General features: G+C 53.3%; 1 protein-coding gene across 3 annotated transcripts; it reads right to left on the bottom strand.

The window, feature by feature from the left end:
• Positions 1 to 5,494: 5,494 nt before the first annotated feature.
• CUL7 (cullin 7) lies at positions 5,495 to 20,316 on the bottom strand. 3 transcript variants are annotated; one of them, XM_041753694.1, is made up of 26 exons: positions 19,899 to 20,316; positions 18,471 to 19,058; positions 17,558 to 17,709; positions 16,915 to 17,415; positions 16,255 to 16,393; positions 15,962 to 16,158; positions 15,444 to 15,672; positions 14,691 to 14,928; positions 14,504 to 14,609; positions 13,325 to 13,552; positions 12,939 to 13,029; positions 12,666 to 12,837; positions 12,378 to 12,483; positions 12,009 to 12,104; positions 11,643 to 11,818; positions 11,167 to 11,300; positions 10,652 to 10,891; positions 10,280 to 10,386; positions 10,004 to 10,186; positions 8,171 to 8,331; positions 7,814 to 8,030; positions 7,467 to 7,734; positions 6,634 to 6,779; positions 6,362 to 6,488; positions 6,080 to 6,285; positions 5,495 to 5,872 (listed from the first exon to the last, which is right to left on the bottom strand). In XM_041753694.1, exons 2-26 carry the CDS (start codon positions 19,048 to 19,050, stop codon positions 5,549 to 5,551), a joined length of 5,124 nt encoding a protein of 1,707 aa, XP_041609628.1. In that variant the 5' UTR covers positions 19,051 to 19,058; positions 19,899 to 20,316; the 3' UTR covers positions 5,495 to 5,548. The 3 variants fall into 3 exon arrangements, with proteins under 3 accessions (XP_041609628.1, XP_041609646.1, XP_041609637.1); XM_041753712.1 differs by having other exon boundaries at positions 10,652 to 10,834; positions 19,899 to 20,315; XM_041753703.1 differs by having other exon boundaries at positions 15,462 to 15,672; positions 19,899 to 20,315.
• Positions 20,317 to 20,504: the final 188 nt, after the last annotated feature.

Here is a 20,504-nt window from a genome sequence, read left to right as displayed (position 1 = left end):
TCTCTGCCTCTCTCTCTCTGACTATCATAAATAAAAAAAAAAAAAAAAAAAAAAAAAAAAAAACAAAAAAAAAACCCAAGCTTCCAGGAATTCCTTCAGATGAAATTTGAAGGAATGTGTGCTCTCAGTGAAAATAGAAAGTACACAAGGAAAGAAATCACCATGAGCAAGAGTCATTAGGGACACTAGGCAACAGAGTCAGACCAACAAAGACATGTTAGAAATACGAAATACAAAATATAGGGGCTCCTGGATGGCTCAGTAGGTTAAGCATCCGACTCATGATTTTGGCTTGGTTCTGATGATCTCAGGGTCATGGGATTGAGCCCTGTGTCCTTGCTTAACAGGAGTCTGCTGAGATTCTCTCGCTCTCTTTCTCTAAAATAGATAAATAAATCTTAAAAAAAAAAACACAAAACATAAGATGTCTTGCTTATACTTAAAGTATGACTAAAGAAAATCTCTAAAAGGACCGAATTGGTCTGATAGAAAATAAAGCTTTTAAAAATGAACGTTAAACTATTTGAAGTTAGAAACTTTATCGTTAAACAACAGATTAGACATACCTAAGAGGAGAATGAAGTGGAAGTACATCTGAAGTTACACAGGTGGAGCACAGGGATACAGAGAAATGGAAACTAAGCGAAAGGTTAAAAAATATGGAAGATAGATTGAGAAGGTGTGATACATATAATCAATTCCAAAGGAGAGAATTTTTTTTTTAAGGTTTTATTTAGGGGATCCCTGGGTGGCTCAGTGGTTTTGTGCCTGCCTTTGGCCCAGGGTGCGATCCTGGGGTCCCGGGATCAAGTCCCATGTCAGGCTCCCGGCATGGAGCCTGCTTCTCCCTCTGCCCGTGTCTCTGCCTCTCTCTCTCTCTATCATAAATAAATAAATCTTTAAAAAATTTTTAAAAATAAATAAATAAATAAAGGTTATGTTTATTCATGAGAGACACAGAAAGAGAGGCAGAGACACAGGCAGAGGGAGAAGCAGGCTCCATGCAGGGAGCCCAATGTGGGACTTGACTCGGGACTCCGGGACCACGCCCTGAGCCAAAGGCAGACACTCAATCGCCGAGGCACCCAGGTATCCCCAGAAGAGAGAATATTTCAAAGAAGCTGAGAATTTTGTAGAATTGAAATTTATCAATCCTAAGCCTCAGAAAGCCTAATTTTTGTGTGTGTGTTTTTTTTTTTTTTAAGATTTTATTTATTTATTAATGAGAGATACAGAGAGAGAGGCAGAGACACGGGCAGAGGGAGAAGCAGGCTCCATACAGGGAGCCTGATGTGGGACTTGATCCCGGGTCTCCAGGATCACGTCCTGGGCCAAAGGCAGGCGCCAAACCACTGAGCCACCCAGGTGTCCCAAGCCTAGTTAATTTTAAGCAGGACTGAAAAAAAGAATTGATAGCTGCCTCAGCTGGTAAAGTGTGTGACTCTTGATCTTGGGGTTGTGAGAGTTCAAGCCCCATATTGGGCATAGAGTTTTTTTTTTTTTTTAATTTGATAAATCGTGAGAAATTATAAAATATGGGAAAGATATCTTAAAAGTAGCTATCAGCGACGCCTGGTGGCTCAGTGGTTGAGCATCTACCTTTGGCTCAGGGTGTGATCCGGGGTCTGGGGATTGAGTCCCGCATCGGGCTCCCTGCATGGAGCCTGCTCCCCCCCTCTGCCTGTGTCTCTGCCTCTCTCTTTGTCTGTGTCTCATGAATAAATAAATAGAATCTTTTAAAAAATAATAAAAATTAAAAGTAGCTATCAGGAAAAGGAAGAGAGAGAATCAGAAGCTAGGCTAATGCTTGATGCTTCAGGGATGATGGAAAAGATGTTTAAGTGTGAGATGAGCCTAAAATGTTCATCTCCCAGTGATTGTAAGCTGAGGGCTGAAGCTACCAGGATAAGTTGCCTTGCCGGGAGGGATCCAGTGCTACAGAGTCTCTTGTCATGTGTCAATCCTACTTTAGAGCCAAAGAACAGAGTCTGACTGAGAAGAGCAAAAGTATTGAACGCTTGGATTCACAGAAACACTAAGACTTGAGAAAAGCTAAAAAAAAAAATTAAAATAAAAAAATAAGGAGTGATGGTTGGCAGACAGGTATGAGCAGTTAAAAGCACCCTAAATCCTATCTTGGAACCAGAGTGTGGTGAAGCTCTTCCTGTTGCCACCAGAGTTACTCCACTTTCTTTCCTGGCCTACCTAGATTGAGAAATCCCTGGCAGACACATTTGATTAGCTAAGCCTTGGTTATGTTACAAGGGGATTGCTGGGAAAGCCAACTATGTGGTGGGAGATGAGCTCTATGTTCCAAGGTGATTTGTGTGGAGTTTCCAAGCAATGAGAAGGGGCTTCAGATGAAGGGGTCAAAATGGGTGTGTCTATCACGAGGCTGTATTGCTGCCCCCACCTCCAGACCTTTTCCCCTTCATCTCAAGGACACAGGAGACATGGGAAAGCCTTGAGCTATAGCTACGGGTTAGTTGGTCTATTTTTTTTTTTTAATTTTTTAATTTATTTATGATAGTCACAGAGAGAGAGAAAGAGAAAGGCAGAGACATAGGCAGAGGGAGAAACAGGCTCCATGCACCGGGAGCCCAACATGGGATTCGATCCCGGGTCTCCAGGATCGCGCCCTGGGCCAAAGGCAGGCGCTGAACTGCTGCGCCACCCAGGGATCCCTGTTTTGTTTTTTTTATTGGCAATATATTGAGATATAATTCCATATTATATGGTTTACCCATTTAAATTGTACAATTCAGTAGTTTTTAGTATATTAAGAGTTGCACAACCACAATTTTGTAATATTTTTGACACTCCAAAAAGAAATCCCATACCTTCTAGCGGACACTCCCCATTTCTTCCCAGTCTCCCCAGCTCTAGGCAGCCACTATACCACTTTCTAGATTTGCCTATTTTGAGACATTTTATGTAAGTGGAACCAATATGTGATCGCTTGCATACCAGTCAGCCAGGTGTCTGGGATATAAGGAACCGAGGCTGTGAGGAGGATCTCTCAAGGGGTACAGGAGCAAACCTCTGTCCAAGTCAGACAGGAAGCGTGTGCACTGTAGGGATGGCAAGTCCTTAGGGCAGGGGAGGGGCTGCATATCATCCCTGGTGCTGGTGAGAGGGCAGTCAGGACTGTTCACCTGGATGGCTGGCTTTGGACAAATTGGGCCAGAATCTGGGGGTGGGGTTAGATTGTGTGCTGAGGACAGTGTGTAACACAGGAGCTGGGTTGCAGGCAGGAATGTGCAGGGTGTTGGAGCTACCACGGCCAGTATATCCTTCCCATAAGAATTGCAAGAGACTCGTCCATTGCAGATAAGCAGGTAGGCACTCTGTGGGACACTGATGGGCAGGGTGACTGAGCAGGGGTGAATAAGAGGTTAAACCTACAGCTTAGCCCACGCGGGAGCCCAGCAGCAGCGTAAGGGGTAGCAGTGGGAGAGTCCCATCCTGTCACCTGCATGGTACATTCTGATCTGGCTACTACAGCATGAAGTCTCTCTGGGTTTCTGATGGAGGATAGGCTCATAAAGAGCACAAGAATCCTGAAAAAGGCAAAAGGTTCTAGCCCCTGAGAGCTAGCTCAAAAATAAGGGTATGGGGGCACTTGGGTGGCTCAGCAGTTGAGCGTCTGCCTTCGGCTCAGAGTGTGATACTGGGGTCCTGGGATCGAGTTCCACATCGGGCTCCTCACGGGGAGCCTACCTTTCCCTCTGCCTGTGTCACTATCTCTCTGTCATGAATGGATAAATAAAAATCTTTTTTAAAAATTTTATTAAAAAGGCACAGAGAGAGAGAGGCAGAGAGACACAGGCAGAGGGAGAAGCAGGCTCCACGCTGGGAACCCAACGTGGGACTTGATCCCGGGTCTCCAGGATCACACCCTAGGCCAAAGGCGGCGCTAAACTGGGCCACCAGGGCTGCCCTAAAATCTTAAAAAAAAGAAAAAAAGAAAAAAAATTAAAGAATAAAGGCATGGCCTAGGCCAATACAAAAGCTAGGCTGTGATCTCTGGCACAAAGGTAGAGAGGCACCCAAGTAACTGTAGCAACCCGTGTGCCCTGAGGCTGGGTGCCCCCCTGGCCTGCTCCCAGTTTTCGGCCTCATGGTATAGCATGAACCAACAAGATGGTTCTGCTCTGAGAATCACCAACAGCCCCATGGGACCACCATACTCAAAGGAAAGCAAGCATGGGCCCTCTGTGACCACCCTGTTTGTCCTCTGTTTTGCTGTCTTGTCCTGGGCATCCTGACTCTCCCAAGCCTTGGCCTTTTCCCCTTACAGATTCTGTTCTAAATCTGTCTTGGGTGGCACCCAGTTCCCCCTGCCTGGCCTCTGTGCCCTCTCTCACCACCTGACTCTTCTTCACTCCTCCCCCACCCCTTTCTTCAGTAGCCTTCTAGTCATCTCTTGGCTGCAAGAACCTTGGGCTCAGGATGCCCAGGTCAGTCCTTCCTGACTCCTCTAATGGCCCCTGCCAAGATGCAGAGCTCCACCCTTGGCCCTGGGCCCCCCAGCCTGATCTGCCCTGTCTCAGTGTGGGTGGGGCCAGGATCATCATAGCAGCACAGAGCAGACCCCCCTAACAGTGGTCCACCCGTGTTCCTAGTGGGGGTCTGGCTTTGGTGAGTGCAGCTCTGCACGACCAGGTGAGTAGGCAGCAGGGAGGGGCTCAAGGGAGCTGCAGTTCCTTCTGGGTCTGCTTCTAACCCAGATCCTAAAGCTTCCAGAAGAACATGCATTCAGGCTCCAGGGTGCCTGCAGCAGCCACAAGGGTCCTTTATCTTTTTTTTTTTTTTTTTTTTTTATGATAGTCACAGAGAGAGAGAGAGAGAGGCAGAGACACAGGCAGAGGGAGAAGCAGGCTCCATGCACCGGGAGCCCGACGTGGGATTCGATCCCGGGTCTCCAGGATCGCGCCCTGGGCCAAAGGCAGGCACCAAACCGCTGTGCCACCCAGGGATCCCAAGGGTCCTTTATCTTACCTTCACCTCATCAGCCTACCTGGGGAAGATGCCATGCATTACACTCGCTGCAGGGTGTGATGGCCAAAAGAGGGACTCGGCATGTAAAATGCTCCCATACCTAGTGCTCATCAGAACCCACAGTGACTCTAGTCCAATTCCACAAATGAAAACAATGGAGCCCTGCTTAATTAATCTCCCCAAGTTAGAACGCCATCCAGCGAGTGGCAAGGGGGATTTGGGTCTCCAGCCTGCCAGGTCAAAGCACTTGTGACCACATCCTCTCTGAGAAGGGCTGGAGGTCCATCCCGCCCACTTAATCCCTCTCCCAAGAGGAGGGTACTGAGTCACACCTGACTCCCTCCACCATTCTCCCCAGGCTGCCATCTTCACCCTACCTGACTCCTGGCATGGAATGATACAGCCTCAGAGCTGGAGGTCTCCTGTCCCCTTTCAGCCAGGAAAGTCTCTGCTGCCCCTGTCAGATCCCTTAGCAGTCACCACACAGGCCATGTAATCAAACTCCTGCATTTTATTTGTGGAGAAAGCCCTGATCCCACTTCCAGGGCTACCGGAAGGTAGAGAAGCTTTGGGTACCTGTGCAGGAGGCATAGGGCACCCCCCGAGAGCGAATCTGCAGGGTGTGGAAGGTGAGGGGTGGGTTGGGGCCTGAGGAACCCGGGTTCAAGGACTCGGTGTGAGGCTCCATCACAGTCATGGGGACTGCATAGGACAGCATCTGGGGCTGGTCATCATGGCGCCTCACCGTGCCCTTGCCCAGGAGGTGCAGGATGCAGGAGAGGACGTCGGTACTGTTGCAGGCAGACCCCCTACCAAGGCTGCTGACCAAACCCCTGGGAGGACATGGGCCCTTCTGCCAAGCATCCAGGACCTAGGAAGGACAGGGAGGAGGGTGTAGCAGGTGGGAGACACAGCTTCCTCTACCTCTAGCTCCTACTCCAGGCACAAGCTGCCAGCTGGTGCGCCCTGAGGCCATCAGGCATGCCCAACCTCACTCCTCAGACATCTATAGGCTCCATGGTGAAGCAAGTGCTTCAAAGGTGGACAAACCTCCTGTTGGCTACCCACCCCCACCTACCCGACAGACAAGCTGATCGATATGCAGCCCCTCGTCCCCGTGGGCCTTGAGGATCCGGACAATGAGGCAGTTTAGAAGGTTCCGCCTCTTCTCCAAGTTCCGGCCCTCTTCATCCTCAGCTTTCAGGTACACCTGAGGTGGGATGAGCCACACGTTGCCCCTCCTTGGCCTGGGCTCCTCGCTGGCATCTCGAATCTTGAGCACACCTGAAATAAGCGCTAGTCATAGCAGGGAGCCCACAGAGAGGCTGAAAGCAGAGGCCCCTCTGACCCAGGTCTATACCTCCTGGGACATCCTTTTCCTCTCGAAGGTCCAGGGGGCCTCTCAAAGAGGTGAGAGGTGTGATCGCCTGATTGAGCATGTCTGGAGAGAGCCCCGAGAGTGCCAGCAGACTTTCCACGGACACAGCCTTAGAGGAGAAGGGAAATATTCAGGGCCTCCTTAAACGGTGGGACAGAGGAGGTTGAGGGAGGAAGGACAGGGAGGTGAGGTTTAGGGAAGAGGGGTGAGAGACAAGGTGCAGAAAGCAGGGCTGCCTAGCTGGGCCGGGCCACCTGCAGGTCATTGAGATACAGCAGCAGCCACATCTGGACAGTGGACACGTGTAGGGTCTGGTCCCCAAACTGCAGCTCGGCCCGGCCCAGCCACGTCCACTGCAGCCGCCTCTTCGGGCCCTGCTCCAAGGCCGGGTAGCTCTGACCTGAGAAGGACCAGGGAGAGAAGGGTGTCAGGGCTGGTGACGGGGGGACTGTTGGTTGAGCCCTACCCCTGCTAATCCCTGCATAGTATGCAGCCAGCGTTTACAGACACTGTGGTTCCAGGTCTGAACTTCTGGAGCAGCCTTCTCTGTGTCTGCCTCAGGTAAGTCTTGTGCCGGGGGACTCTGATCAGTGCCTTCCAGAAGTTCCCCATTTTGGGGGTGGGGGGAAACCATGAAGTGAGGAAGGCCTGGGGCTCTCATCAAACGAATATCCAGAAGAGTAGGAATGAGGTCTCCCTGGTTAGTCTGGGAGCCCTCCGAGGGCAGGCTCTGAGTCTCTTCCCCTTCCTATGTTGCTGCCCAGCCCAGGACCAGTGGCGAGCTTAGATTACGATGAGTGACCAGAAGCCAGACCTCTGCCACGGAAGGGAAGTCCTTTCCAGTGGTCTCAAGTTCCCTTGCATCTATCCCCCCCACCCCGCCCTGTTCTTTCAAGAAAGTCCTTTGTTTATTTTAAGGACAGAAAAGGCAACAGCCCGGGGACCTGGTGATTGACAGTCCCAGCCCTCACCCCAAACCTAAGCTCCTGCCCTTTCTTCTCAAATCCAGCCCACCGAGGCTCCCACCCAAGGCCCACCCCCACCCCAGGCTCTTTCCCCAAATCCCATCTTTTTTCTGACTCCTCACTCTTGCTGTAGAAGTTGGAGTATCGGTTCAAAGTGCCCCTGAGGTAGGAGGGCAGGCAGGTTCTGGGGTTCAGCGTGTGGCAGATGGAGGCAATGGGCCAGCAGCGAGGTGACAGGACTAGCACGGACACTTCGGGCATTGCCCCCTCATAGTAGAGATCCTCATTTTCCTCCTCCTCCTCCTCTACCACCACGTTTGTGACCGCAGCTCCCTCTGCTTCCTCTGCCTTCTCTCCCTTGTGTTCCTTGTCACTGGTCTCATGGCCCCCCTGAAGAAGAAACACAGGGTTCCCGACAGCTGCTGGGCCTCCACTGGCCTGCTCCTCGCCTCCTTCCGCTGGAGCCCACCTGTATCTTCTTCTCGGTGTCCTCTAGCTTCAGGAGCTCCTGATCGAGCCGCTGGAGCTGGTAGACATGGAACTGTCGCTGCAGCTCCTCAGAGGTGCTCAGGCTCTGTAGCATCTGCTGGGGGAGGCGGTTGGGGAAGCAGGGACCGATCTGCTCCAGTACAGCCCCCTCCAGCCAGCTGGAGCCCACGCCCAGGAGACGGTCGGCCATGTAGTGCCTGCAGCACACACAGAGCAGGTGAGCCTCAGTGCCTGCCACCACCCCAGACCCTCAGGTTCCATGAGCTGGAGCTGTCCCAGCCCCTGTCATTTGCTCCCCACCCCAGCACTCACTCCGCCACTCCCTAGGCCCACTCACTGGTAGTAATGCTCGAAGGTGGTGGCTATCTCCAGGCCAGAGAAAATTAGGACTGTCTCCAGGCACCGCTGCAGCTGCGCCAGCATCTCCATTCCCCGGGCTCCACCAATCCGGCTGCCCTGGATCCGCTGGTCAATGTGCCGGGCAAACTGCTCACTCACCTGGGCAATGAGAGGGGCACAGGAAAATCATGGACAAGCAACTGGAGGAGGTAAATGGGAGCAGAGGAAGGTCTGAGGAAGTAGATATGAACAGCTGAGCTGCTTCCTAAGTTGGTCAACACTTTTACCAAACTCTTTTAAAACTGTTAACTGTTGTACAAGTTAACAATTTTTTAAAAAAAGATTTTATTTATTTATTTATGAGAGACACAGAGAGAGAGGCAGAGACACAGGCAGAGGGAGATGCAGGCTCCATCCAGGGAGCCTGACATGGGACTCGATCCTGGGTCTCCAGGATCACGTCCTGGACTGAAGGCGGCGCTAAACCGCTGAGCCACCCAGGCTGCCCCGAGGTAACAATTAAGAGCTGTTTCTTTCCATACTGAACATGGCTAAAGACTAATAACAATAATTTGATGCAAGGAAATGATTTATGTGCACAGTTGGTCACGCTGCAATGTCACTGGCTCAGCAGAACGGCCGGAAGCGGCTTGAGCAGCCACTGCCTCAGCTCCTCCTGCAGCACTGTCAGCTTGCCAGCATGCTTAGCCTGTCCTACTTTATCATCTGCCCAACTGTACCCCTTCCCTGGAAGACTATCGATTGGAGGAGAGGGACTTTGTCTATCTTCAGCTCTTATCACAGTGTCGGACACACTTTAAGCACTTATTAAATATTTATGGAATGCTGGGAATGGCAGAGCAAATTCCAATACATTCATTAGATGGAATTTATACAAAAATAAAAAATAAGGACAAAGAGCAACACTGAAAAAGGCATTTATTTATTTATTTATTTAAGATTTTATTTATTTGAGAGAGAGAGAGAACAGGAGCAGAGGGGTGGAGGGAGAGGGAGAAGTAGGTTTCCCGCTGAGCAGGGAGCCTGATGTGGGGCTGATGTGGGGCTGATGCAGGGCTCAATCCCAGACCCTGAGATCAGGACCTGAGCTGAAAGCAGATGCTTCGCTGACTGAGCCACCCAGGCACCCTTGAAAAAGGCTTTTAATATAATGGTCAAGGGCACCTGGGTGGCTCAGTCAGTTAAGCATTTGCCTTCAGCTCACATCCTAATCCCAGGTTCCTGGGATCAAGCCCAGTGTCAGGCTCCCTACTCAGCGGGGAGTCTGCTGCTCTCTCTTCCTCTGGCCCTCCTCCTGCTTGTGCGTGCACTCTCTCTCAAAAACAAACAAATAAATAAGCCAGCCAGCCAGCCAGCCAGCCTGGGTAGTTGGGATGCCTGGGTGGCTCAGCGGTTGAGCACCTGCCTTCAGCTCAGGGCATGATACTGGGGCCCTGGTATCCAGTCCCACATCAGGCTCCCTGCAAGGAGCCTGCTTCTCCATCTGCCTGTGTCTCTGCCTCTCTCTCTGTGTCTCTCATGAATAAATAAATAAAACCTTAAAAAAATAAAAAATAAAATCTTTATTAAAAAAAGAGACAGAAGGCATATTAAGATATATTAGGACTAAAAAAAATAAAATGAAATAAAAAAGATATATTAAGACTGCACACTGTCACCATTTGTTTTTCTTTGAATTTTCAAAAACTTGGTTATATACCAATCCATGTTCCTTGCTGTAATGGGAATGGAAGGGTAGTCATTCTGAGGAGGTGGAAAAGGAGGGTTTGTGGGGAGGGGCCCCGGGCAGAAGCGAGGGCTAGAGGCTTACGTGGGCAGCTTTGAGAAATGGGAGCTTCAGCAAGCCACCGGCACAGCCATTCTGCAGCGCCAGCAAGAAAGCTGCCCGTGGCCCAAACAGCTCGGAGCTCGACTTCTGCAGATTATGAAAGTGTTCACAGTAGCGCGGCACAAAATCATCATCCCGCCAGTGTGACGTCAGAAAGTTGTTCACCTGGAGGGAAGCAGTCCCCATGTAAAGGGATAGCCCGGCATGCCACCCACTATCCAATTCCACCCTCCCTCCCCGGCACCAGCTCCTGCCCACCTGCTCCTCCACCACGGCCTGCCAACAGCGGGTCAGGTTTCTCACGATGCTGCTGGGAAGCCCCCGGGTAGCCAGGGAGCTCCAGTCATGGCTTCTGTTTCTGCTCTCTGTGGAGACAGGGGAAGGAGCTAGGCAGGGGGCAGCCTCTCAGCTCATGGATCCTCAGACAAAGGGGAGCCCTGGGGCCCTTCCTGACATGCTGCCACCACAAAATGCTGCTCCTGGGTGGGGGTGACACAAACCTGGAAGATGAACAGACTGAGTGGGTAGGGAAGGAAAGTGTGAGGAGGGGCAGAAGGCTGTTGAGTGAAGGAGCAGGGGGCACAGAGAAACACTTCTTACCGAGCTCCCACCCGAATCCCAGATACTCACTGGTCCGGGGAGCAGCTGCTCCTGGAAGGGGCGCCTCACAGGGCTCCACGTGCACCAGCAGGTGGGTGAGGCGGCGCACCCGTGAGGAGAATGCAGCTGCGCGGCTCTGGGGGTTGTGGGCAGCCTCGCGACACTCCAGGTACTGGTCCAGCAGCCAGCCCAGGGGGCTGATGCCATCCTCATCTGGAGGTTGGGAAGAACAAGCCAAGGCAGGGCATGTCTCCAGGGCAGTGGGAGAAGCTGGACTGGACGAAAGCACCGAGAATGAGGGATTGGACAGAAGGTACAGGGGGGCAGGGATGGAGGCAGGTAGCTAGGCACCCCCTGTCTTTATGGTGTCAGCTGGCACCTGGGAGAACATGGGAAGGGAGATGGCCCCTGGACTGGGAGGAGAGGGACACTGGGGTACCAAACCAACACAAGTACCCAAAGGGCCAAGAACATAACGCACGTGGCTCTAGGGCAGAGCAAGAAGGGGCTGGTTAGTGGGGCCCGGGGTCAGGCCCAGTGGTTACCAGGGGAGGTGATGTTCTGCACCAGGGGGCTGACCAGGGCCTCCCAGCAGGTCTTGCCCAGTGCTTGGGCGGCCTCGTCATCAGGGAGGAAGCGATCAGCAAAATTCTGCTCCTGGCGCAGAGCCCCATTGAGTCTGGGGGTGAGGATGGGGGAGGCAGGTGTCAGGGGCTCGAGGCATAAGTTACCCCAGCATCCCTCCAGCCTCAGGCTGCCGGCTAGCCCCTAGCAACCAGACCAAATCTCGACCCAGTGCTTTGAAGCTCCCCTGTGTTAACTGGCACATTCTCTTCCAAGCCCACCAGAAAAATCTCTTCTCTTTATTCTTTCTTTCCTTCCCCAAACCACAGAACACTCCAGCCCCCTGCCCAAGCATGTTAACTCTCCATATACACCCTCCACAGAACCCTGCCTAGGGCCACCTGTACTACTCTTACCTTTCACAAACACACAGCCACACACACATGCTCGCACACACCTAGAGCTCAGGTGCAGGAGGCTCCTGCGGTCTTCTGCTATGTCCTGGCTCCAGGCCTGTGCCCGAACCATGTAGAAGAGGCGTGTGTGACGACACAGCTGCTCCCGAAACACTGGCCAGAATGTGGGCTTGGGACCCAGGACCTCCAACCCCCGAATGCGCGTGTCAATACCGCCCTGTGAGGTGCATAGGCCTGTTTTCACCTGGCCCACATTCTCCTCAGAGCTGGGGGGGAGGCAGTCACACCTATGTGCCTGCCTCCTGGAGCTGTCCACACCCCAGGCTGGAGCTCTGGCTCACAATCTGCAACAGTTATAGAACCCAGAGCTCCAGACACCCAGACCACACCCCAGGTCCCTGCCAAACCTGTTGGCAGCGCTTTATGCGGATCTGGATGATGGGCCAGAAGCGGGTCAGGTTTTCCAGCAGGATCACCCGGCTGGCAGAGGGCATCACATTGACCTGGTGCAGCGCAGAGAGGGCTGTCAGCTCCCCGTGTGTGGATGAGGAGTCTGCTCCTGTTCTCTTCTTCCCTCAGCCCACGCAAGTGTGGGGTCCTGACCAAGGGGTCCCAGTGCCACCCTCACTGCTCAGGGCCTGATACCATCACAACGGCACAGGGAGAAAGGATTCTACTTTCTAAGGGGCTCGGACAGGGAAGAATTTAGGAGGTTAGGAGTCTGGGCGGGAGGGCAGACCCTGTGAAGGGTAGTCTAATGGCATAGGAGTCCTTACCGAGTTGAGTTCCGTGTTAAGAGAGTTGGTGCTGTCACCCCCAAACACCACCACCCTGGCTGGCATATAGCTCGAGTCTTCACCAGCCACTAGCAGAGTCAGCTGCCTGGGAACAGGGAAGAGGAAACAATCAGAACCGGAACAAGTCACGTCTACAGACAGAGCCAAGGGGCCCCTTTCGTCACATCTGGGTTCAAGGTGGGGGAATGGTGCTTCCCCCAAGACAAACACAAGGAAATCACAACAAAGCGTATATGTGTAGCTAGGTGCACGTGTGGAGTGTGCTACCTGATGAGAATGCCCTGGTGCATGTGCAAGGTGATGTAGTGGGAGCCGGCGCTGCCGCTGGACTCCCAGTAGGTCTTGGGGTTGCGGTCTGTCAGCTTGCTGGCCCGGTGCGGGTTGGAGGACACCTCCACTTTCTCCCAGCACTTGTCCTCCTTCACTTCCACACTGGAACCTGGGGGCAAGTGGGAGGGGGTGGCTGTCACAGCCTGGTTGGTATGGAAGGAAACAGACACAGGTATAGGAGTGTGGAGTAATGTGGGGACAGGCACAGACCCTGGCACAGATATCTGAGGAACACGTCAAAGAAGGGGATGTTGATGGGTCGGTGGGTTCGTCGGTGGTCTTCGATCTGGCCCAGCACCATCTGCAGCCAGAACAGCAGAGAGAAGGGGCACAGGAAGGAGGGAGGGACACATGTGGAGAACATATGGAAACATGTATGGAGGAACAAGACCCAGCAGCAATGGGACTTCCCCTGGAACCTGACACAGCAGGACCAGATAGGGAAGGGGGTGCAGAGAACAAATGCCCTGGGGTCCACTAGACTCTCCTACCTTTCCCGGCTTCAGGAATACATCTTTATCCCACTGCCACTGCTCAGGGTTCATATTCTTACCCAGCTGCGAACCCCCGAGTTTCCCCCTTCCCTCCCTCCTGACCTGGATACAGCCTCCCAGGATGTTGGTGGTGAGTTTCCGGTAGAGATGGGCATGCTTCTCACACTTGAACACCATGTCCCGCAGCTCCTGAGCCAGCTCCAGTTTGCCCAGATGCTTTTCCAGAGCCTTGGAGATGGCATCTCGGGCTCCCAGCTGATTCAGCACCACGGCATAGTCCCTACTCACGGAAGCGAGGCGGTGCAGGAAGAAGATCAGTTCCTGGAGCACCTGACACGGGGACAAGGCTGGTGAAGAAAAGGGATGAAGCACAAGCCACAGGGTGTCCTCAGGAGTACTGATTACACACCCACTGTGTGCTGGCTGCTGGGGCAACAACAGTGAACAGACAGAGTGAGGAAATAAGTCAGGAAGGGGGGAAGATGAAAGGGCTGGGTGCAGTCAGAGAACAGGCAAACAGTCACAGAAAAGCTGAGATGCTCTGCTGTCCTGGGGTTCTCAACTACTGATTATGTTGGCAATAGGTGCAGAGAGCTTCCCAGTTTGTTCCTTTTTAGGCCATGTCCCAAGAAGCAGTTGTGGGGCTGCATTTTGAGATGCTCAGGCCCCAAACACAGATACCCTGATGGCAGGGAGGAGGCGGAGAGAGACACTCAGTGAGTCCACCTCCGAAATGAAAATCTGGGTAACAGCCAAAGGCATGCATTGCAGACACCCACTGCCAAGCGTTCCAAGCCCAGGACCTCTCTGTGACAGGGGATCCTGAGATGTGATGTCTCTTCCGCCTCCTTTATCTCCCTGTCCCTTAAACAGGAGCTCAGCCAAACAGGAGTCACTGAGGCTAATGTAAAATAAATGTAACCTTTTGTGTAAGAAAGGATATGGCAAATCAGATCATCCACTTGGGCATGTTTATATTTGCAAATGGGCACACAGGAAAGACACATACACTAATACAAATCATAACCAATACAGGGCATGGGGAGAGGCGCTGGAAAAATTGGATGGAAGTGAGAACATGTAGAAGTGAGAATTCTCAGTGTATCCCTTGTTAGGCCATTTTAATTTGTGACCTGTATGAATATATTACCTATTTGAAAAAATCAAATTTGATTTTAAAAACAAATCCTAAACCAGGAGCACAAAGGCTCCATCGTGCCCTCCAGAGGCCCTCCTTGCGGCCTCTCCCTCCAGCATCTCCCCAGAGCAAGATGGGAGTACCTCTCGGTCAGTGTCTGGTGACCGCAGGCAGGCCATGCAGGCGTCCATGGCCTCATGCCAGGGGAGCAGCAGCGCCTCGGGGAAGTCTACCAACTGCATCAGGATTCTGGGGAGGGGGTGGGGAGGAAAGAGATGTGTAGCTAGCCTCAGGGACCCTTCTGCCCCATGCCCCTCCCCACCCCCTCACCTCAGAACAGTCAGGTGCAGGGGCTTGTTGGCTGCCGGGGTGGCGAGGCTCTGCATCAGGATAAGGAAAGGTTGGGGCTGCCGCTGCAGCTGCAGCAGGAACGGCTTGATCTCTGTCTCCTGGGGCCCCTCTGAGCTGAGAGCTCGCTCCAGATCCAGGAAGGTTCTCCCAGGTGGACCACAATCCTCCAGCAGTCGCCACAGAGGAGTGTCAGGATACTGAGCTGGGGGTTCTTTTCCTACAGAAAGGTGGACATCACAAGAGTTGGCTATCGTTGGTGATGTCAGGGTCAGAAAAGGACAGACACGTTCATAACTCCTAATTTTTCCTAACAATGTTTTTTGGGGAGATCCTGCTAAAATGAGTTTGGGGATCTTACAGCATCTCTCAATGTATTTAAAAGACAGCTCTGTGACAAATCTTATGTTTTATATTCTTAAAATAGCATAGGAGCTTCCCGTCTGCAAACAGCAGAGCATTTCCCTATATTTAAAAGCATGCAATTAATTTGGCTTTCTCTACAACAGGAAAAGTTCAATGTGGGGCTTTATGAGGCTTCAAATCTCTTTCAATTTTCTGACTTTCCATCCTCCCTCATTCATGGGAGGAAGCAGCTCTATGCATCAGATTTTTCCTTAGGTGCCAACTCTTCCAGACAGAATGGTACAAAATCAGCATAGACACCTCTCCTAGGCTGAAGCCCTTCTAGACACCAGTCTGCAGAGCTGCTGCAAAGTCTGTCTGGCACCCCACCTTCCACTCTGGCTGCACCTGCTGATTCCTGAGGCTGGGCCTGGGCTTCCAGAAGGGTTGGGTAAGCTGGGTGCCCTGCCAGGGCCTCAGGCCCGTATTTCCTGTAGACACGGCAGTTGAGCAGGTCCCTGAGAGCGCTGTCATCAAGTCGCTGTGGCAGAGCCAGCAGTAGGTCCTGGGCCAACTCCATGGGCACAGCCAGCTCAGCCAGGATCTCGTCATCCAGAATCTGTCACCGGGGAGAAGGTTTCACTGCAGGTAGCCCTGCCAGCACAGAGGTTCCAGAGGCACTTAGTAGGGGTGGGGATCTCTGCACACGCCTCTCCATCCTGAACCTCTCATGGCTGGCAGCTGCCTCCTCCCATATGGCTTTCCAATGCCTCTGAACATTCTAGATCCTTCCTCTGCAGCCCCTTACACTGTGGTCCTCCACTCCCCATCCTAAGCCTCCCAAATGCTCTCTCAGTCCAGCCCTTGTATTGAGTCCTCCAACTTCTGGGTGTCTCCAGGCTGGGTACCTCCCCATCCAGGTTCTCCTGGAGGATCTGGAGAACCTCCTGATGGTCAGGCCCGTCCAGCTTCTTGATAAAGAAGAGGAGCTCCCACCACTCCGCCTGGGTCAGGTGCTCACTCTCCTCAGCATCCTCATCCTCAGGCAGCACGTAGGGCACTGCATAGAGCTCTGTCATGGGCTTCCACCGCCAGGAAGGCAGAGCTATGGAAACAGGTCAGAGGGCACAGGGATATCATTGCCTACCCAGTTCCTGTGCTCCTGTGCTCAGAGCTGACCCTGTTTCCTCTTGGGGCTCACCTACACCCAGAGCTCCACTGACCACTGCCCCCTGGTACTCATTGGCCTCAACCACATCCTCAATGTCTTCCTCAAAGCCCAGAATTTCCAGCATGTGCCAGTGTACCCAGTAGGTGCGGCCCGTCGACTCCCACAACACCTGGTGGATATGGGAAAAAAGAGAGGGAAGAAGAGATGGCTCACTTCAAGACTGGCTATGCTGTGGCCCAGTGATGAGGACATACAGCCCTCAGGCTGACCACCTGGCCAGGTTTAGAGCAACCTCCATAGAACACAATGCTGGCATACGGAGAACACACACACACACACAAAGGATGACCTGTCCTATGGGAATAGGCTCTGCTTCTCCTCCCACCCACCCGTCCCCACACTTCCTCCTGGTCTCAGCTACTCTCTCTCTGACCCTGACCTTTGGGAAAGTCTTGCTTTATCAGTTTTTTCCTGGGAGTGAGTCTTCCTGACCTCATAGCCTACCCAACCCTGATTTTCTCAGCCCTCCAAATGGCCCCCCTTCTCACTTCCCTGACCTCTTTTCACCACTCCAATCCCCACAGGGTTTTTTTTTTCCATGGGTGGCCTGCCAGAGCCCCCTGTATGGAAGCTCCAGTTATGCTTCCCCAGCTAGAGCCCTGACAGCATCTCACACATGTCCTGGCTCACCTGCACGGGGGGCACGCCATTGTTGCTCTGACGGAACTCTCCCTCATCCCCAGCGCTGACCTCCTCGTAGTCATCCAGCATGCGCACTCGCATCCCAGCCTGCAGCGTCTCTCGCACATACAAGGCATAAGTATTGCCACTTGCAAACTCAGAGCGAGGGCGGAACCTCCTTGACCTCCTAATGGAGGGCTGGGCCCGGGTGGGTGGCAGCCCGAGGCCAGCTTCTGCCAGTTGGGGCTGGAAGATGGAGCAGGAGGACCGTGCCAAGGGCCTTTGTCTGCTCAAGGCCCAGTCCCAGCGCATGGCCTGCACCAGCTCTGAGATCAAGGTGCCCATGGCCATGTTGAACTCCAGCTCCAGTCGATCCCTTTCCCCACTCAACTCCTCGGGACCAGAGTTGTTCTGGGCTCCTGGTTCTGCAGCACTGTCATTCAGCTGGTCCAGAAGGGAAGTGACGTGCAAATAGCGCTTCACCAGGGAGAAGAGTAGCCTTCCTGGGACCTGTAGGATGCAATCTTTGGCCTACATCCACCTTGTCCCAGCTTTAGCTCCTTTTTCCATACCATCCTTTAAAGGAGGGTGAAAAGGCTTGGTACTTCGGTCTTGTTTATAGCCCCCCCACCAAAACCTCCCCACAGAATACCTGTGGCAGCTGGATGCCTTCGAAAGACATAGGGTGTTCAGAGAGTGTGGCCTGTGCAAACAGAGCCAGCAGAGCACAGCGGCTGTCAAAATCCAGGTGTTTCTCAATGGCCTCTTGCTGGCTTAGTGACAGAAGGATCTGGGTCCGAGTCCCTGAAACTCACACCCAGTCAGTAACTGCTCACATTGCCCTTCCGGGCATTCCTCCTAGACCCTCTTCTCTCTCAGCCCAATCCCTTTGTCACCCTTTGGGGATGAAATGTTTTGCTAATTAGCTTAAAAAAAACTTTCTATCTTTCCTATATTCATATTTCATATACATATATATCCTGCAGTAATCAAATACCTTAACTCTTCCTTTGCGTAGAGATTCGATTAATGTGAGATTCTTGAGGATTCAGTCCTTTCTCTTTCTTTTCTAATTTTTTTTAAAGTAAATTCTAGGGATCCCTGGGTGGCTCAGCGGTTTAGCACCAGTGGTTTAGCACCTGCCTCAGGCCTAGGGCATGATCCTGGAGACCCAGGATCAAGTCCCACATTGGGCTCCCTGCATGGAGCCTGCTTCTCTCTCTACCTATGTCTCTGCCCACCCCTATGAATAAATAAATAAATTAAATAATAAATAAATAAATGTAAACTCTATGCCCCAAAAGGTGAACTTACAACCCTGACATGAAGAGTTGCATGCTCTTCTGAATAAGCCAGTCAGGCACTTCCCCACCCAACCCACAACCTGTCCTTCCTCTTCCTACAGAGATGTCTCTATCTACCTTCCTATCTCCTTTTCTTCCAACTCAAAGACAAGGACAACAGAATTATTCAGGCACTGATGAGGCAGAGGCTTTTGCCACAGTGTCATGTGAGGCCCCAAGCTAACCAGCTTCCCCTTCTTTTCTCCCCACACTGTTCCTCACCAGCATCATGGGAGGCCAGGGCTTGTATCATCCGGCCTGCACTCCAGCGAATCTGATAATCAGGACTACTCAACATGTGCATGAGCAGGTCCAGGACCCTTGGATCTTTGAATACCCCAGTCAGGGGCTCAATGCTGGCATAGGCGCTGAGTACATGGACAGTGTGAAGTAAAGGAGCAGGAGGGATGGTACCCACACACTCTTCCAGCTGCCGGAGGGCCCTCTGAATTAAAGACTTCACATCAGTTTCCATTTCCCCCAACACAGATTTGTCCAGGGCCCCAGCCTCCCCTGTGATCTCCTGAGAGGGGCCGATGACCTGGCCGTCCTCGCCCAGCATCTTGTGGCAGTTGGCATAGATCTCGTCGTTGGACATCCACAGTAGGATATGCTCAGCCTTGCAGTCCACTTGGCTAGAGCCCCCTTCCCCTTCATCCCCACGCCTGAGGATGAGCCAGCGGATCTGGTACTCAGGATGCCCATCGTGGCCTACCCGCTGGCGGATCAGCTCATCTGGGTAGGCATGCAAGCCAGGTCCCAGAGGCACTCTGAATTCCCTGTAGCGGAGTTCCCCCACCATTCTGGCACCTGAGACACACAAGGAAAAGAGAACAGGCAAGCTAAAATGAGAGTGGGAGTTCAGAAAATCAAGGACGTCCAGGAATTGGGGAAGCAAATGTGGTAACAGCTGTCCAGTTGGCTGGAGTAAAGCAGCGCCCAGGAGTTGCCTGCTGCAGGCTGGGTGGGGCCAGACCTAAGCAGGGGAACACTGGGGTGTTTGTTCTAAGAACACAAAATTTGGTTGAAAGGGGGTTTTGAAGGCCCTGCAAACTGGAGTGGGTTGGTTTGGAGCAGTGGGAAGGGGACAGTGTGGGCAGGGCAACCTTGGAGTTACAAGTGAATCCCAAGGCCCTGGGACAGGCAGCAGCCCTGAGGAGATATATAAAGCCCGGAGGGGTGTGGGGGTGGGCGTGTGTGTTGGGGAGTGAGACCCTGAGTGCCTGGAAAAGGACATTAAGTCTGATGGTTGAAGCGCAGGAGTGTGTCAAGGAGACAAGAGATCCGGAGAACTGTCGGTGGGTTGGGGTGGGGTGAGGGCAAGGCGCGATGGGCCGGGAGGAGACGCTGGTGGGCTGCAGGGGCGAGGACTGGGGACACTGGAGCAGCAGGGCCGGTGGGGGCGATGGGAGACCCAGGACAGGGTGCACAGGAGACACGGTGGGTGAGCGGCGAGAGGTAGGTGGACCCGAGGAGCTGGGGGCGCGTGGGAAGGTGCAAGGGAGGAGGCTAGACGGGATAAACGAGAACCCCAAGGCACTGTGGAACTAGGATAGGGGGACGCGAGATCGAGCGGGCGCGCGGCCGGTGGGCGAGTGTGCAGAGGAAAACCCAGGGTAGGGGCAGGGGCCGCGGCGGGGCTCTGGCCACCTCAGAAGTCGATGGGGGTCCCGGCGCGAGGCCTGTCCTTCGCTGAGCTAGGGACGCAGCGCAGACGATGGCGGCGATGCTGGCAGAGGTTTGGGCCCCGCCTGGGCCCCCGAGGGGGTCTAAGCGGAGAGGCGGGAGGGGGCGTGCCTCCGAAGGACGGGCGAGCGGGGGCGTGGCGCGCAGAGACCGAGCACCCCCGGGCGGCCACTGTCACCGCCCGCGCGCACAGGTCAGCGGCCGCCGCGGCGAGGCGGGACCGGGCTCAGCCAGCGGCGCCGCCCGCCCAGCTCTCGGGCTCCGCCACTCGCCCGGAGCTGCGGCTCATTTCCGCTGACCCAGCGGAAAGCTGGGGGCCCTAGGAGAGCGCTGGGGCGGAGTCGCCGGTGCCACCTCGGCAACGGGCGACACCTCTTCCTCTACGCCGCCCTTTCCTCTTCCTTTCCGTATTCCCTCCTCCCACCGGAAGTGCTCTCCCCAATTCCCGAAGTCAGAACCGAAGAAGACCTTGGAGGTCATTTATTCCCCCTCCTCCCATTATATTAAACAAAAAACAAAAAAAACCCACGAGAGGGGGTGGGTGGGGTGGCTAGAAAAGAGGGGAAGAGC

This window comes from Vulpes lagopus, chromosome 1, assembly GCF_018345385.1.
Source record: "Vulpes lagopus strain Blue_001 chromosome 1, ASM1834538v1, whole genome shotgun sequence".
Lineage (NCBI taxonomy): Eukaryota > Metazoa > Chordata > Mammalia > Carnivora > Canidae > Vulpes > Vulpes lagopus.
This window is presented reverse-complemented; position numbering and strand designations above follow the sequence as displayed.

What these genes read in the sequence shown, in the direction of transcription:
- CUL7 (XM_041753694.1), bottom strand. Translation starts at nt 19,050, where the DNA reads ATGGTGGGGGAACTCCGCTACAGGGAATTCAGAGTGCCTCTGGGACCT. An exon ending in CTGCACCTGACTGTTCTGAG is followed by an intron (nt 14,610 to 14,690) that starts GTGAGGGGGTGG and finishes CCCCCTCCCCAG; the next exon opens with AATCCTGATGCAGTTGGTAG. An exon ending in GGAAAAGGATGTCCCAGGAG is followed by an intron (nt 6,286 to 6,361) that starts GTATAGACCTGG and finishes CGCTTATTTCAG; the next exon opens with GTGTGCTCAAGATTCGAGAT.